Consider the following 14,029-nt stretch of genomic DNA (forward strand, 5'->3'; position numbering starts at 1 on the left):
CGCGAGGCGGGGCGGCGCCGGGGGCCGCTGGGCGGCCGCGCCCCGCCTCCTCGTCTGTGTTTGTCGGCGCTCTGGCCCAACTCGTTCTCAGGCTCGTTTCTTCTCTTCCTTTTTTTTTTTTTTTCTTTCCCCAATTCCACCTCTGCCTCTTGAAATCACCCCTTATTAAAGTACTTGGAATTGGAATCACAGGTCGCTACCTGTTAGTGAGCCGTGAAATGGATTTAGTGGGTGGTGACTAGCACTTTTCTCTAGTGTAACAGAATAGACTAGAATTTGTGTGCATGTTTGGGTATTAGAGAGCAGGATCACGGGTGAAGAGGGATTTTTTTTTATCTTGGATTTTCAAACCGGTTTCAAGTTACTGTCATGTTTCCCCTCGTCAGTATTTAGTCTTTCTTCCTACTTGACAGCCGGGTCTAGGCCTTGCGATGAGCTGTCTGCTCCATTTGTGCACATCGCTTTCATTCCGCAACCCACTTGGATTGCTCTCATCTTTATCAACAGTGACGTCCATCCTGCCAAATCCAAGGGACGCTAGAAATGTGACCTTATTCGGCCAGCAACATTTGTTGGGCAGACCACTCCCTCTTTTTGGAACACGTTTACCTGCTCTGATTTTTTTCCCCATGTCATTTGCTTACTTTTTCTCTGCTGTCCAGTCTTTGTGTGTTGAGCTCCCCTGGGCAGAGTCTGGGCCATCTTCTTATATATCTCCTCCAAACAATCTCACTTATTTCCATGATTTTAAGTATTACATGTATGAGGATAAATCTCAGATTTATATCTCCATCCCAGATCTTTTCTCTGAATTTATTTTCTGTGTCCAGGTAGTCACTTTTGACATTCTACTTAGATGTTCCATGAAAGCATCTCAGATTTAATACATTAAAACAGAGTTCTTGGGGTGCCTGGATAGCTCAGTCCAATAAGCATCTGCCTTCGGCTCAGGTCGTGATCTCAGGTCCTGGGATCGAGCCCCACCTCAGCCTCACTGCTCAGTGGAGAGTCTGTTTCTCCCTCTCCCTCTCTCCCCCTCCCCCTGCTTGTGCTCTTTCTCGAGTAAACAAATAAAATCTTAAGAAAAAAAGTAACGTGGAACTCTTGCCTAAATCCCAGTCTTCCTGATCCTGGTAAATAGCACTACTGATCAACGAAAGGTGAGAGCTAAGAGCTGCTCTAGTGAAACCCCATGCTTTACACCCAGTTCACCCATGAATTCTGTCAGTTACACCACCAGAATTTCATTTTAATTCATCTGTTGTTTATCTCAGATTCACATAAAACCTTCCTTCCTAGGCTCCTTACTGCTGTTTTTAGCCCCATCCTCCTCTGCTTGTACACATAGACTGCTGAGAAAATTTGGAGAACTCTGCTGGGTGGGGCTACTGTGGATTCAGGTTTCCACGGTGAGCAGAGTGTTTGGTGATGCCTGGTAAATCTACATTCTAGCTTGGTCAGCTCCCTTCCTGCCCGCCCCTCCCTTCCTCCCTCCCCCTTCCTTCCTTCTGGTTTTTAAAAAAATATTTTAATATTTAATTAAAAAATTTTTTTTCAAGAGACAGCATGTAGGGAGGAGGGGCGGGGGGGGGAGAGAGTCTCAAGCAGACTCTGTGCTCAGCGTGGAACCCGACGAGGGGCTTGATCTTTTGACCCTGAGTTCGAGACCTGAGCCAAAACCAAGAATTGGATGCTTAACCAACGAAGTCCTGATTTCCCTGCTTCTAGTTTTGTCTTTCTCTTCTTTGTTTTCCATGCAGCTACCAGAAAGTTTTTTTTCTTTTTTAAATTTTAACACATCGTATCATGTTGCTATTCTCTTTCATCCATTTATTTGTTTATTATTGTTGAGCGTCTGTTGTAGCCAAGACTCGTGTTAAACCCTGAGAAAATAGTGGCAAGAAACAGTAGTCCCTGCTTCCCCCTGTGGGAAGGTGGATCCTAAGGAAGTAACCAGCAGAGTTGTTGGAACAGGTTTAGTTCTACAGAGAGGTTAAGAGATGGGCTCCAAGGCCTAGCTAATAGGTGGCAGAGCAGAGGCCACCTCCTCGCTGTGTCTTAGTGTAAAAACTAACAGATGAGAGATTCAGAAGAAAAGTTGAGGGCTCCAAGAAGAGTTTACCTGGGGGACCTAACTTTGGTGAAAGGTGTTGGCAGTCATAGTGAGCTGAAGAATGTTCCAAGATTCTGAGGTGGGAAAGTGCTTGGCTCCATGGGGGACCTGGAGAGGGAGTCCTGTGTGACCATTGTACAGCGAGTAGGGGAGAGTGGGCAACTGGAGAGGGAAGCTGGTTAGCATGCGAGGCTCTCTTTAGGATTTGGGTTTTTTTCTAAGAGTAGCAGAAAGCCATTAGAGTTCTGAGTGGAGTGATGTAATCTGCCTTGTGTCTTCAGACAAGCACCTGCTTGTGAAGAGTAGGCTGGAGGGGAGTGAAGGGCGGGGAGAACCAAGTTAGTGCCAAGGTCCAGGCAAGAGGTGGGGCTGGCTGAGCATGAGTGGTGGTCAGTGTGGAGAGGAGCAGACAGGTTAGAGTGGAGCATGGAAATGTCAGGGAATGTGGCATGGACTGAATGGGGGAAGTGAGAGATGACAGGAAGGAGCTAAGACTTGCAGGTTTGTGGACAGGTGGTTGGGGGGATATCTAGGGTTCAGTGTGGACCTGTCCAGTATGAATTTTGGTTAAGACATCCAAGTGGTGTTTGAAGAAGGCAGTTGGATGTATGGGTTTAGGCTTAGACAAGAGGTCCAATCTGGAGCATGTGTTCAGGAATTGTTTGAAGGCAGGTGGAGTGTGAGGTCCTGTGAGCGGGTGAGCCAGCCTAGGCTGAGAAGAAAAGGGCCACCTCTGTAGCTCAAGGCCTGGGTGACTCAGCTGTCCTCTCCTTCATATTCCGTCCTTTCAGGGAAAGCCCTTCACTTATTTCCAGAATCCTCTGCACTCTCTCAGGCTGTCATGCTCTTCCACTGGCCTGGAAAACTCCCTCTGTCCTTCAGGAATTAGTAGAAGTGGCCACTTGGTAGTGTCCGCCCAGACTCCCCCTTCTTTGGGCCCCTATGTTGTCTAATGTCTAACCGTGTTCCCCAGCATACCCTGCATGTCGGGCACGTGTGCATAATACTCACTTTCCTAAGTAGCTGGATCCCGGGTCTGCTGTCTTTTGTGGGAGTTGTTCTTCCTAAAAGGCCACTCCGTTCATCTGCCTGGGGAGTAGCTGTCTTTCAGGCTTAGCTCCGACGTCAGCACTTCCTTTGTCCATCAAACAGCTGTCGGACCCTAACTTGAGGCCCTGAGGTAAAGGCTGGAATTGGCCCTAACAAGGCGGCGGTGAGAAGCCCCCGCCTGTGAGCCATACTGCAGGAGCATTCACGCCAGCACACCTGGGAGCGGGCGCTCTAGGCAGATGGAAGGCAAAGGCAAAGGGCTTGAAAAAACATGTGGGGCTTCAGAGTGCTGTTTGCTGAGAGGCGTGCAGGCGTGGGGCCAGGTTGTGGGGGGTCCCTGGGTTAAGAATGGAGATAAAAAGTTTGGGGACATTTAGATTTGTTGGGGTGGCGTTAAGGGCAGTCCTGCAGCGTAGGGGAGGGCCCTGCTGTAGCTGGGTTTGGGAATTGTTGGCATATGGTCTGTGGACCACTGACACTTAAGAGGTGGTAGGAGCTGGGGCTCGGGGGAATCTTGGGGTCAGGGGTTGCAGAGGAAGGAGGAGGACTCACTTGGAAGTGTTTCCTTAGTTTCTGCTCAAAGGATTTAGACCCCAGTGATTTGTGTCTGCCATCCCCGCCGCTGAGATTCCCCTTTCCTTCTCTCAGGTGACAGGTCTTCCTGCCCGATTCTATCCAAGTTGGCCTTGACTTGGATGGGCTCAGTGTGGAGCACCTCCAGGCCTCCAGAAGGGAACTGCTGTGCAGCTCTAGCCGTCTGTGGCTGATATACTCTAGGGGCCTCCCTTTTCCAAAGCACTAGGTCTCAGAGGTTACAGGCAATAGGAGAAATCACAAAGACCTGCCTCTCCCCTCCAAAACCTAAAAAAGGACAACTAGAGAGCCCCGAGCAGAGCCAGTGCTCTGAGGGGCACCTCATGGTGACCAGGCACTGCAGGCTGGGTGCCGGGTGGGCTCTTTGGGGAGAAGTGTACAGATTTTGGCTCCCCAATGCCCTGGTGTTGTGTTTTGCAGCTGGACCAGATCTGCATTTCTTTTGACGAAGGGAAAACGACAATGAACTTCATTGAGGCAGCGCTGTTGATCCAGGGGTCTGCCTGTGTCTACAGTAAGAAGGTGGGCACCCCTGGCTGCTGGTCTAATGGGACTGAGGTTCACCGTCCTGCTGGGGCAGGGGGCAGGCTCACCTGTCTGTTCCCTGCCTCGCCAGCGTCTCCTGTCTTTCCTATTCCTCACCACCTTGTAACACAACTTCGATATATAATTGAACAATTATAATAGAGGAACAAGCCTGGATTTATAATTGCAGGGCCTGCTGCTAATGCTGGACATCCCACAATGTACAGGAGAGCCCCACGCAACAGGGAATTACCCAGTCTAAAATGTCAGTAGTCCCAAAGCCCAGAAACATGTTGTAGAGCGAGAGGAAAAGCAGAATGAAGGGAACATCTTGGGAAAAACCAAAATCTAGGAAGTGCCCACCAGAAGGAAAAGTCAGAGAAAGGCAAATTAAAAAAATGTCCCGAAATCAGAGATGTAGAGAATTTTAAAGGGGAAGAAAAAAGACCGAAATTGTTGAATTTAGTGAATTGACCCACACAGGAAAGGTTTTCAGGTGTCTAGTGGGTCTGTAATTGGAAGGTCACCAGGGGTTTCAGTGAGAGGAGGGTGAGACTGGGGTGGAGAGAGGCGAGGAGGCACCATGTGACCCCTTGTAGGAGAGGTTACAGGGAGGGGACAAGGATGGGCAGTAAGTAAAGCAGCGGTCCTCCACACAGCTGTGGTCCACCTCATGCCCAGCTCCTGGCCCTTGCCTGGCCTGGTGAGATCAGGATTTCTTCAACTATCCTTAGTGACAGCCAGGATTGAACACCATGGAGCTGAAGGGTAAAAGGGTAGGTGGGGCAGCAGATGAAACAAGATCGTGATAGAAATAGTTGAGGAGTGGGTCAGGGCTGTGGTTGCTGGGCCTCATCTCAGGAGTCTGGAGGGAGAAGTCCGTTTTGATGTAGAGAAGTTGGACACAGGCATTTGGGAGTTCCTGCCGAGGGCCCCAGTTTTCATAACAGAGAATAAAAGTCAGTTGTGAGAATCAGCTACTGGGTAGAAAATTTGGAGAGTGAAATTTGGTGAAAGTTCAGAGTACTCCTGAGGGGAATGCAAAACAAGACAGGCATGACCGAGAGCACTGGCAGTCTGATGGACGCTCAGTGCATCTTGCACTTGTGTGAGTTTCCTCCAGCCATGCTTAGCCATCCCCTGGTGTAGGAGCAAGGAAAAGTGGGTGACAGCGCTGACCCAGAATTGGCAGTTTAGTGGGCGGCGGGAGAAAGAGAAAAGGTGCACAGGAGGTAAGCATTTGGAAGTGTATAAAGGGGTCCCAGCTGGGGAAGGGCGAGCGACCTACACTCAGGCTTAACTTGCACAGGACATAGTGGATGTACCTCTGGGCACCAGAAGTTATTAAGACAGTTGAAGATCTCGTTAATTTTGTCCCAGATAATCCCATTAAATCAGATTCCTATGTCCTGCATTTGTCCTAAGAAGGAGTGTCTGCAGCTAACTTCGCACAAGACACGCGGTGACAGACACATGGGTGTGTGGTAAAGCAGGTGCAGAGACGTGTTAACAGTGAAGCCTGGAAGGTGTGGGGGTCAGTAGCGTCCACTAGGACTTTCTGAAACGATGGAGATGTTCTGTGATCTGGGCCGTCAAAGATGGTAAGTACTAGTTACATGTGGCTGCCAAGCCCTTGAAATGTGGCCAGTGTGAAGGAGGAATTTTGAGTTTTATTAACTTGGTCAACTTTATTGAAATTGGTAAAGCCACATGTAGCTAGTGGTTGCGGATCAGGTCATGCAGCCTGAGATTCACACATCCCTGGGCGCAAATCCTGGACCCACCCCTGATCCAGGCAGCTTTATCTCTCTCAGTTTATTCTATGGAATGGGAACAGCAGTGGTAGGCAGACCCAATGGGATGAAGCATGAACGCAGTCCTGTATATGTGGCAAACGCTTAAGTTAATGTTTATGAGTCCTAATAAATGGGGCCTATGTCTTGAGGCGCTGCCATCCGTCGCGCTCACCGTGTCCGGTGCCAAGCCCCATCCTTAAAAGAAGCGCAATAAACATCTGTTGGGTGGGGAAAAAAAGGCAGGACCAAGAAGAGAGAGTTGCGTGTGCTCTTGGGGCCTGTTACTGCAGAAGCAGTGGCCCAGCGGTGGCCCACATGCATACCCTGCTGGTCAGCATCTCGGAAGTCCTGACCCTCACCGTAATGGTGGGGTCCCACAGGTTGTGGCCGGGGCTTCTGGAGGTGGGGCACTGGTGGCCCGCGCCTGCAGGAGGGAAAGGAGCCAGCTATGGGTGCTGGGTGGGAGCAGCACAGAGATGGGCCAGTGGGCCGCATGCAGGCCGGTGTGCAGGGCGTGAAGGCAAGCAGGGCTGCCTGAGGCTGCTACTCGTGTGGCTGTGTGGAGTGTGGGGAGAGAGGAAGAGGAGAGGACCACAACTGATGAGACATGCTAGTTGGACTGGAGATGTCTTTCTGGCAGCCACATTGGCGGGACTTGTGCTGGAAGTTTTGGAGAGGACAGTGGGCTTCTCCATGTACGTACACAGCGAGGGCTCTGGGGAGGGCCGTGGAGCATCTGGGTAGGCCTTTCTTTCCACTCCTCACGGTCTACTTCTGGTCACCAGGTGGAATACCTCTACTCGCTGGTCTACCAGGCTCTTGATTTCATCTCTGGCAAGAAGTGAGTACTGGTCTGAGCCAGGAGGTGGAGGCCTGTGTGTCTGCCCCACGTGCAGCTTGGGGGAGGCCCCTGCAGCCTCCGAGGCGTCCACGCATTGATTCTCTCTCAGGCGGGCCAAGCAGCTCTCCTCAGTGCGGGAAAATGGGGCCAATGGGGACAGCAGCTCCACGGCTCCCCAGGAGGTGGAGGACCAGGTGAGATTTCTTGGGTGCATGGCCACTGCCCACTGAGCACGTGCCAGGCACTGCCCCTGAGCTCTATCTCCCCACAGTTCCTGTCGCTGGATGACCTCCCTGACTCCCGTGCTAATGTGGATCTGAGGAATGACCTGCCCCCCCGGGTGAGTGCCCGTGCTTCTGTAGGGGCTGCAGTAACTGAGGGGGGTGTTGGAAGGTGTCATCCCATATGGGTTCCCCACCTGGAGCCCGTGGGGCCTGTGGCTCACCCACTCTTGGCCTCCGTGTAGGAGGTCCTCATCGTCCCTCTCCTGCCCATGGCCCTTGTGGCTCCTGATGAGATGGAGAAGAATGTCAACCCCCTGTACAGGTACCAGCCTGAGCCTGGCTGAGGGGAGTCATAAGGGGAGAGGGCTGCCTGAGAAGGGTCTCTGCAGTGGCTGTGTTTTTGCCCGCACAGCTGTCAGGGGGAGGTCCTGGCCAGCCGGAAGGATTTTAGGATGAATACGTGCACCCCCCACCCCCGAGGAGCCTTCATGTTGGAGCCAGTGGGCATCTCCCCCGTGGAGACACTGCTGCCGCGAAACCAGAACGGTGAGGGCTTGGATGTGAGGGGCTTAGGAAGGAAGGGTCTTGTGGGCTGGACCTCTTGTTGGGTCCCCTGTGCCTGCCAGCTCTAGTCCCACCTCCTTCCCCAGGCACCTGCACTGAAGATGGGTCTTTTGGGGCACTTCCCCTTTGCCCCCTCTTTGCCCACAGCTGGCTCACCCTAGGGTGCCTGAGTCCTGTGCCAGATTTCTACTCTCCCTGCCCCCTGGGGGAGGGGTTGGGCTGACCCTCTCCAATCTCCCATCTTTCCCAGAGGCTGAGAGGGCTGAGGAGCAGCCAATGGAAGTCTCTGTGTGCGGTCCTGTCCCTGTGCTCAGCATCTCCCAGGAGCCAGGTGAGAAGAGAGGACGTGGTGGACTTGCAGGGTGCGGGTAGGGGTGATGGGGCTCTGCACAGGGCTGTGCTCAGCCACCCCAGGGGTGAGGTGCGGAGAGCAAGGAAGCCTGGCCTCGGCCTCCCCCACACCTTGGCCCACTGTGCTGTCTTGGTCTCAATGCTCTGACCATTCTTGGGCCTGTGAGGTTTGGACCTACCCCTCCTTCCTGGGCAAGCACGGATGGCAGCATTTCAGGAGGAAAATTGTCGAAAAGTACAAGGAGCCGAACAAAACAGAGTGGCATGACGAGAGGAGTGCGAAACGCTCTGCGACATTCGCAGGGTCTGGTGAATGCGGCTGAGTGAAGGAAGGGCCTCGCAGGTTCTCCTGGGTGTTGGCCAGGTTCAGCCTCCCACCTGCTGTCTGGTCTCTTACTCCCCTGCTCAGGTGCCTCTCCAGCAGGCCCGATGCCTGGAGGTGGTGGTGAGGATGAGGATGCAGAGGGGGCAGCAGAGCTCCCTGAGGCCACAGCCCCCGAGGTCCCTCAGGAGCCCCAGGAACCCAGAAGCCCACAGCAGGTGGGACCCCAACTGAGGCCTGCGAAGCTCAAGCTGTCAGCTGGGCAAGCTTCCCCACACTTACGTGGGATAGGCAGTCCTGTGGGCTTTGCCCCCAGGCCCGTAGGTCTCTGCTGCTTTCCTCTGGGCCTTGCACACCGGGGCTGCGGGTGCACCCTCCAGACTGCCTTCCTCTTTCTGAGTAGAACAGCTGCGGCTCTTCAGAAAGGAGCTGGGGTTCAAGGGTCTGAGCCCTGTGGTGTTCATGGCTACCACCTAGCATGGCAGCTGGTTTCGAAAGCTGACCCTGTGGTAGGAGGGGGTGGGCTTTGGAGGCTTTTGCTGCTTCCCTCTACCCCCAAGGGTCAGCTTTGTGTTTCAGCCTGGAGCTGAGAAACCTTTTTATTACAACTGATGCACATAGGAAAAATGTTAACATTTGTTAATTTTGTTTGGTAGATGCATGTTTATCATATCATCATCATCATTATTGGGTATTTAGAAGAAAAAAAAAAGTACCCCATGGCCACTAGTTTATTGGTTTGTATGTTCTCCTAAAATTTTGCTAGAGTTTTTGTTTGCCCTCAGAGGGTCCCTGCAGGGTTCTTGACGTCTGACCCCAGAGCACAGCTGCTGGGTTGCCTGAGCCTTGGGTGGGGGAGGAGGAGAGAGGGATCCCTGGGGCTGTTTCTTTGCAGAGTGCTGCCCAGCCTAGAAGGTGTGTGCTGCGGGAGCGACGGGAGCCAGTGTCCCTGCTGAAGGTGAGGGGTAGTGAGGCTCAGACCCCCTACCAGGGAGGATGTGCTTTGAGGCTCCACTGCCCACCCCTTACTCCTGCTAGCTTTCAGAGCCTTGGATGCCTGGGCTCCTAGCCTGAGGCCCTTTGTGCTCTCTTTTTCGAAGAATCTTCCTTCCTCCAGAAATTCAATCACCTCTTCTGCCGCTCTGGGGCACCTCCCTCCCTAGTGTGTCACCCTTGGGTCCTGGATTGAACGTGGCTAGCCCTTCTCTGGCTGTCACTGCACTCAGTGTCTGGGGTTTTGGGGGAGGGCGCACATCCCTTGCTCCCCCACGCCCCCTGCCACAGTGTCTGCTTGTTCTCTGTGCTCAGGAGACTCCAGACCCCTGGCAGAGCCTGGACCCCTTTGATTCCCTGGACTCTAAGCCCTTCAAGAAAGGTAATTGGGTGGAGGGACACCTTCACTTGGGCATCTGTGGATGGGTTCTCTGGAGCACTAGTGGTTGATGAGGCTGGGGCATTAGGAGCCTGGTGGGGGCTGTGCTCCCTTGTGCAGTTGTTCCTAGAGCGTGTGGGTGCCATAACTACCCCAGGGTAGGAAGTTGTGCTCTGAGACATGGTCGTTTGCCCCCAGGTAGGCCTTACTCCGTGCCCCCCTGTGTGGAGGAAGTTCCAGGACAGAAGCGCAAGAGGAAGGGTGCCAGCAAGCTGCAGGACTTCCACCAGTGGTACCTGGCTGCCTGTGAGTGATGGTGGTGGGACTGGGCCAGCTTGGGAGGGTCTGGGTACAGCCTACAGGGACCTGACTTGGTTCCTGCTGACCAAATTCTCTTGAAAGATGCTGACCACGCCGACGGCAGGAGGCCCCGGCGAAAGGGCCCGTCCTTTGCAGGTGAGGCAGAGCCGTGTGTGCACTCCGGAGGGACAGTGGTGCCATGCCATATTCTGCCTGCCTCCCTGTGACCTGGGGGTGCCTAAGGCTCTAGGTGGACTGGGGGTACCTGGGCAGGACAGGGAGCCCCTCTCACAAGGCCTTCGTGTGCAGACATGGAGGTCCTGTACTGGAAGCACGTGAAGGAGCAACTGGAGACTCTCCGGAAGTTGCAGAGGAGGAAGGCAAGTACTGGCCACTGTCCGGACCCCCGCAGGGCCCCTGGTGGGGACAGCAGGGCCCCTCATAGATGCTCTCTGCACAGATGGCTGAGCGGTGGCTGCCGAGGCCTGAGGAGGGGCTGTGGCCTGTGGAGGACCAGCTGGAGGACTCCCTGGAGGATCTGGAGACAGCAGGTGGGAGCCTACTGGGATAGGCCCGGTGGGCGGGAGGGGGGGGGCGTTCAGCGTCCACTGCCAGCAAACCTGCTTCCTGCTGGGGCTTCTCTGTCTACTAGCAGATGACTTTCTGGAGCCTGAGGAGTATGCAGAGCCTCAGGAGGCAATGCCTGGGGAAGCTGCGGACCTGGGTAGGTCTGAGAGGGGCCCCTGAGGACAGGGGAGGGAGGAAAGGGTGTGGCCCGTGGCCACGGCAGCTCATAGTTGCCCCTTTTCCAGAAGCAGAGGCCATGCCAGCGTCCCTGAGCTATGAAGAGCTGGTCCGAAGGAATGTGGTAAGTCTGAGTTAGAGCAGTGGGTTGCTGGGCGAGGGGTCCCCGTACAGAAGGTGGCAGCTCCCTGGTCCTCCCCTAGGAGCTCTTCATCGCCACCTCTCAGAAGTTCGTCCAGGAGACGGAGCTGAGCCAGCGCATCAGGGACTGGGAGGACACTATCCAGCCCCTGCTCCAAGAGCAGGTGAGGGGTTGGGCCAAGCTCTGGCTGAGAAGTAGGGACTCCCCTGCTGCCTGCCTTGGTTTTGCCCCAAGATCTTGCCCCTCCTCCTTGCAGGAACAGCATGTGCCCTTCGACATCCATACTTATGGGGACCAGGTAGTCTCAAGGTTCAGCCAGCTCAACCAGTGGTGTCCCTTTGCGGAGCTGGTAGCTGGCCAACCTGCCTTCGAGGTGTGTCGTTCCATGCTGGCGTCCCTGCAGCTGGTGAGTGGCCCGGGGAGCCTGGGAGGGAAGTGGTCCCCGACTCCGCTGATACCCCATCCCTACAGGCCAACGACCACACGGTGGAGATCACCCAGCAGCCGGGGCTGGAGGCAGCCGTGGACACCATGTCCCTGAGACTACTCACGCACCAGCGGGCCCACAAGCGCTTCCAGACCTACGCTGCCCCCTCCATGGCCCAGCCCTGAGTGGGAAGCATTGAGGCTGAGGGGTGGGCTCTGGAGGTCCATCCCTCACTGGTGCTGGGTGTGCATCTGCTCACTCTTACCCTTGTTTCCTGGCTGGCCCAGCCCAATAAAGTGGTGTTGCCATCCCACCTAACCCTTAAAAAAACTTAAACTCCTGCTCTGTGCAGGGAAAGGGCTGCCTATGCCCTCCACCCCTGGCAAGTGACCAGGTCCTGAGCCCTTTCCTGCCCGGCCCGCTGGGACAGATGACAGGCACACAGCTCCATCACACCCTCTTTAATGACCCGACTCAGTGCAGGACGCTGCGGAAGGCAGCCATGTGGCGCCTCACGCTGTCCGCAATCTGCTGTGCTGACCTGGCCCGGCCGTAGTAGTCTGTGAAGAGGCCGTCAGGGCTGAGCAGGTAGATGGCAACGGAGTGATCCACGACGTAATCCTGGTCCTCATCCTTAGGGCCAGCGCTGTAGTACACGCGGTAGCTGCGGCTCACCTGGGCTACCTGCTCAGCAGAACCGGTCAGGCCCAGCAGCCGTGGGTGGAAGTCCTGTACGTAGCGGGCCATGGCTGCAACGGTGTCCCGTTCGGGGTCCACAGTGATGAAGACGGGCTGCACCGGGGGCAGGCCGGGCTCGGCCTCCAGCTCCTGTACCACCTGCACCAGCTTCTCCAGCTCGTCGGGGCAGATGTCGGGGCAGTGAGTGAACCCAAAGTACATCAGGACCCACTGACCCCGGAAGTCAGCTTTGCAGCGCGCTTGTCCCCGGTGGTCCAGCAGGCTGAAGTCACCCTGGCCCACAGCTGCCTGGCGCAGGGCCTCGGTCCGCTGTTGCTGTCGCCTCCGCTCCTTCTCAGCCCTTGCAGCCAGCCAGGCCCCGCCCAATCCAGCCCCAAACAAACCAGTGATCAACAGCCTGGTCCGAAACCCAGGGCCCTGGGGCTGGGTCTGCCTGCCCCTCTCTCCAGGGCCCTGCCTTGACAGGAGCCGGTACCTCACATGTCGGGCCTCACCTCCCGGGGTCCAAAGGAGCGCTGGGGGCTTGAGAGGAGAGAGCCTGTGCCAAGCCTTGGGTGCCCAAATCAGCAGCAGCATGGGCCTGATGCTCCTGGAAGAGAGCACAGCTGTCAGGAGACTGTAGTGGCCTCAGCCTCCTGGGCCAACGCCCATGGTTCTGGGGAGACTTGCCACCATGTGAAGGACCAAGCCCATACTCCTGCTCACTGCAACTGCAACTGCTCCCTTAGTGCTCTGTCGGGCACACAAGTGCTTCCCCGATGAGAAAAAGCTCCAGCTTAGGTGTCCCCCGGTGCCCATGGCTGTTACGCCTGTCCTCCCACCCTGGCCCTGGGTCCTGTGCCGGCAGCACTGTGTGGCCTGGGGAAGCACTCCTGCACCTCACCATCTCAGCGGACCAAGCATCCCAAGTGCATGCCTTGCCGAGTTCCTGAGCGTGTGTACCTGTGCAATAAACCCCATTTCTTGAAAGGAGGCGGGTGAGTCTCTGGTTTCAAGCCTCAAAGACGGACTCCTCCGGGCCCTTCTCCACCCGGCGCTCAGTAGCAACCCTGTGCGCCCACGCGAGTCCTCCCACAAGGCGCACCTTCCACGTCGAGCTTTCCTGGTGCTCTCGCCCCGGGAGAGAAGCGAGGTCTCTACTTGGCACAAGCCCACCCTCTTCATATCCGCGATTCCGACACCGAATTCGGTGTCCTCCGCGGTGGGCAGGAGCCCCTGGAACGTTTGTTAGGTGGAGGTCCTAAGACTCCCCCTCACCTGTCCAGCTGCTGAAAAGATCCTCCCGGGGATACACGTCTGGTCTCCGCCGCGTCGGGTGGCTTGCGCTCGGGGCTGGATGACCTTCAGCACGTCCCACAGCCTCTCCACCCAGCTTCCTCCTTTACATACGCGCTCTAAGCTGTGCACGGGATGTGCCTGGCAAGCAAAGGCAGCCTGTGGATACTTCCTGGGCCCCTCTCTTCCAGGAACCCCCACTTCCAGAGCGCCCTCCGGGACGCGCAGCTGTTCGCCCAGCGGTAAGGTCAGAAAGCTGGACACCAGGCACCGGGCACGACCCAGGCTCCCTGGGACCCAGCGTCAGTATCGCGAGTCGGCGGACAGCCCCGCTCTCTGCGAGCTAGTCGCCGCCTCGGCCTGGGCCACGATGCACGGTGGGGGTCGCTAGGTTGCAGAGCTATCGGCACGCTCGGCGCCAGCGCGCATGCGTCAAGGGCGTCGCGCACGCGCAGGAAGAGGGCCCTCCCTCCCACCGTCCCCAGCCTCCGCGCGCGTGCGCGAGAGGTGGCGGGCGCCGCCTGAGGCTGCGTGCCGGGAGAGGCGGGGCTTCCTCCCTGGGTCCGCCCCTCCCTGCTCCCTTCGGCGGCCGGCGCACTTCCTTCGGAAGCCCCGGGCTCGCGCCTTTCCCGCCTTCCGCAGACCGCCCGCGCGCCGGGCACGGACCCTGGCTTCGGCGTTCTCCGACCC

The 14,029-nt window shown here is 56.1% G+C and overlaps 2 protein-coding genes across 9 annotated transcripts; one reads left to right on the plus strand and one right to left on the minus strand.

Annotated features, from left to right (window-relative positions):
• The first annotated feature begins 4,154 nt into the window (after positions 1–4,154).
• On the plus strand, positions 4,155–13,033 carry NCAPH2 (non-SMC condensin II complex subunit H2). Of its 7 annotated transcripts, none has more exons than XM_034643574.1 (19): positions 4,155–4,279; positions 6,864–6,919; positions 7,029–7,113; positions 7,191–7,259; positions 7,386–7,465; positions 7,556–7,689; positions 7,958–8,038; positions 8,468–8,598; positions 9,276–9,338; positions 9,689–9,755; positions 9,951–10,058; positions 10,155–10,208; positions 10,362–10,432; positions 10,513–10,603; positions 10,705–10,776; positions 10,865–10,920; positions 11,000–11,101; positions 11,173–11,344; positions 12,004–13,033. In XM_034643574.1, the coding sequence occupies exons 1-19, from the start codon at positions 4,220–4,222 to the stop codon at positions 12,015–12,017; spliced, it is 1,566 nt and encodes a 521-aa protein (XP_034499465.1). In that variant the 5' UTR covers positions 4,155–4,219; the 3' UTR covers positions 12,018–13,033. The 7 variants fall into 7 exon arrangements, with proteins under 7 accessions (XP_034499465.1, XP_034499461.1, XP_034499462.1 ...); XM_034643570.1 differs by lacking the exon at positions 12,004–13,033 and adding an exon at positions 11,410–11,678 and having other exon boundaries at positions 4,156–4,279; positions 10,868–10,920; XM_034643571.1 differs by lacking the exon at positions 12,004–13,033 and adding an exon at positions 11,410–11,678 and having other exon boundaries at positions 4,156–4,279; positions 10,708–10,776; positions 10,868–10,920.
• On the minus strand, positions 11,812–13,718 carry LOC100481490 (protein SCO2 homolog, mitochondrial). 2 transcript variants are annotated; one of them, XM_011222367.3, is made up of 2 exons: positions 13,322–13,718; positions 11,812–12,653 (listed from the first exon to the last, which is right to left on the minus strand). In XM_011222367.3, exon 2 carries the CDS (start codon positions 12,638–12,640, stop codon positions 11,840–11,842), a length of 801 nt encoding a protein of 266 aa, XP_011220669.1. In that variant the 5' UTR covers positions 12,641–12,653; positions 13,322–13,718; the 3' UTR covers positions 11,812–11,839. The 2 variants fall into 2 exon arrangements, with proteins under 2 accessions (XP_011220669.1, XP_019653099.1); XM_019797540.2 differs by lacking the exon at positions 13,322–13,718 and adding an exon at positions 13,007–13,146.
• Positions 13,719–14,029: the final 311 nt, after the last annotated feature.

The sequence above is a fragment of the Ailuropoda melanoleuca genome, chromosome 15 (genome assembly GCF_002007445.2).
Source record: "Ailuropoda melanoleuca isolate Jingjing chromosome 15, ASM200744v2, whole genome shotgun sequence".
NCBI classification, from domain to species: Eukaryota; Metazoa; Chordata; class Mammalia; order Carnivora; family Ursidae; genus Ailuropoda; species Ailuropoda melanoleuca.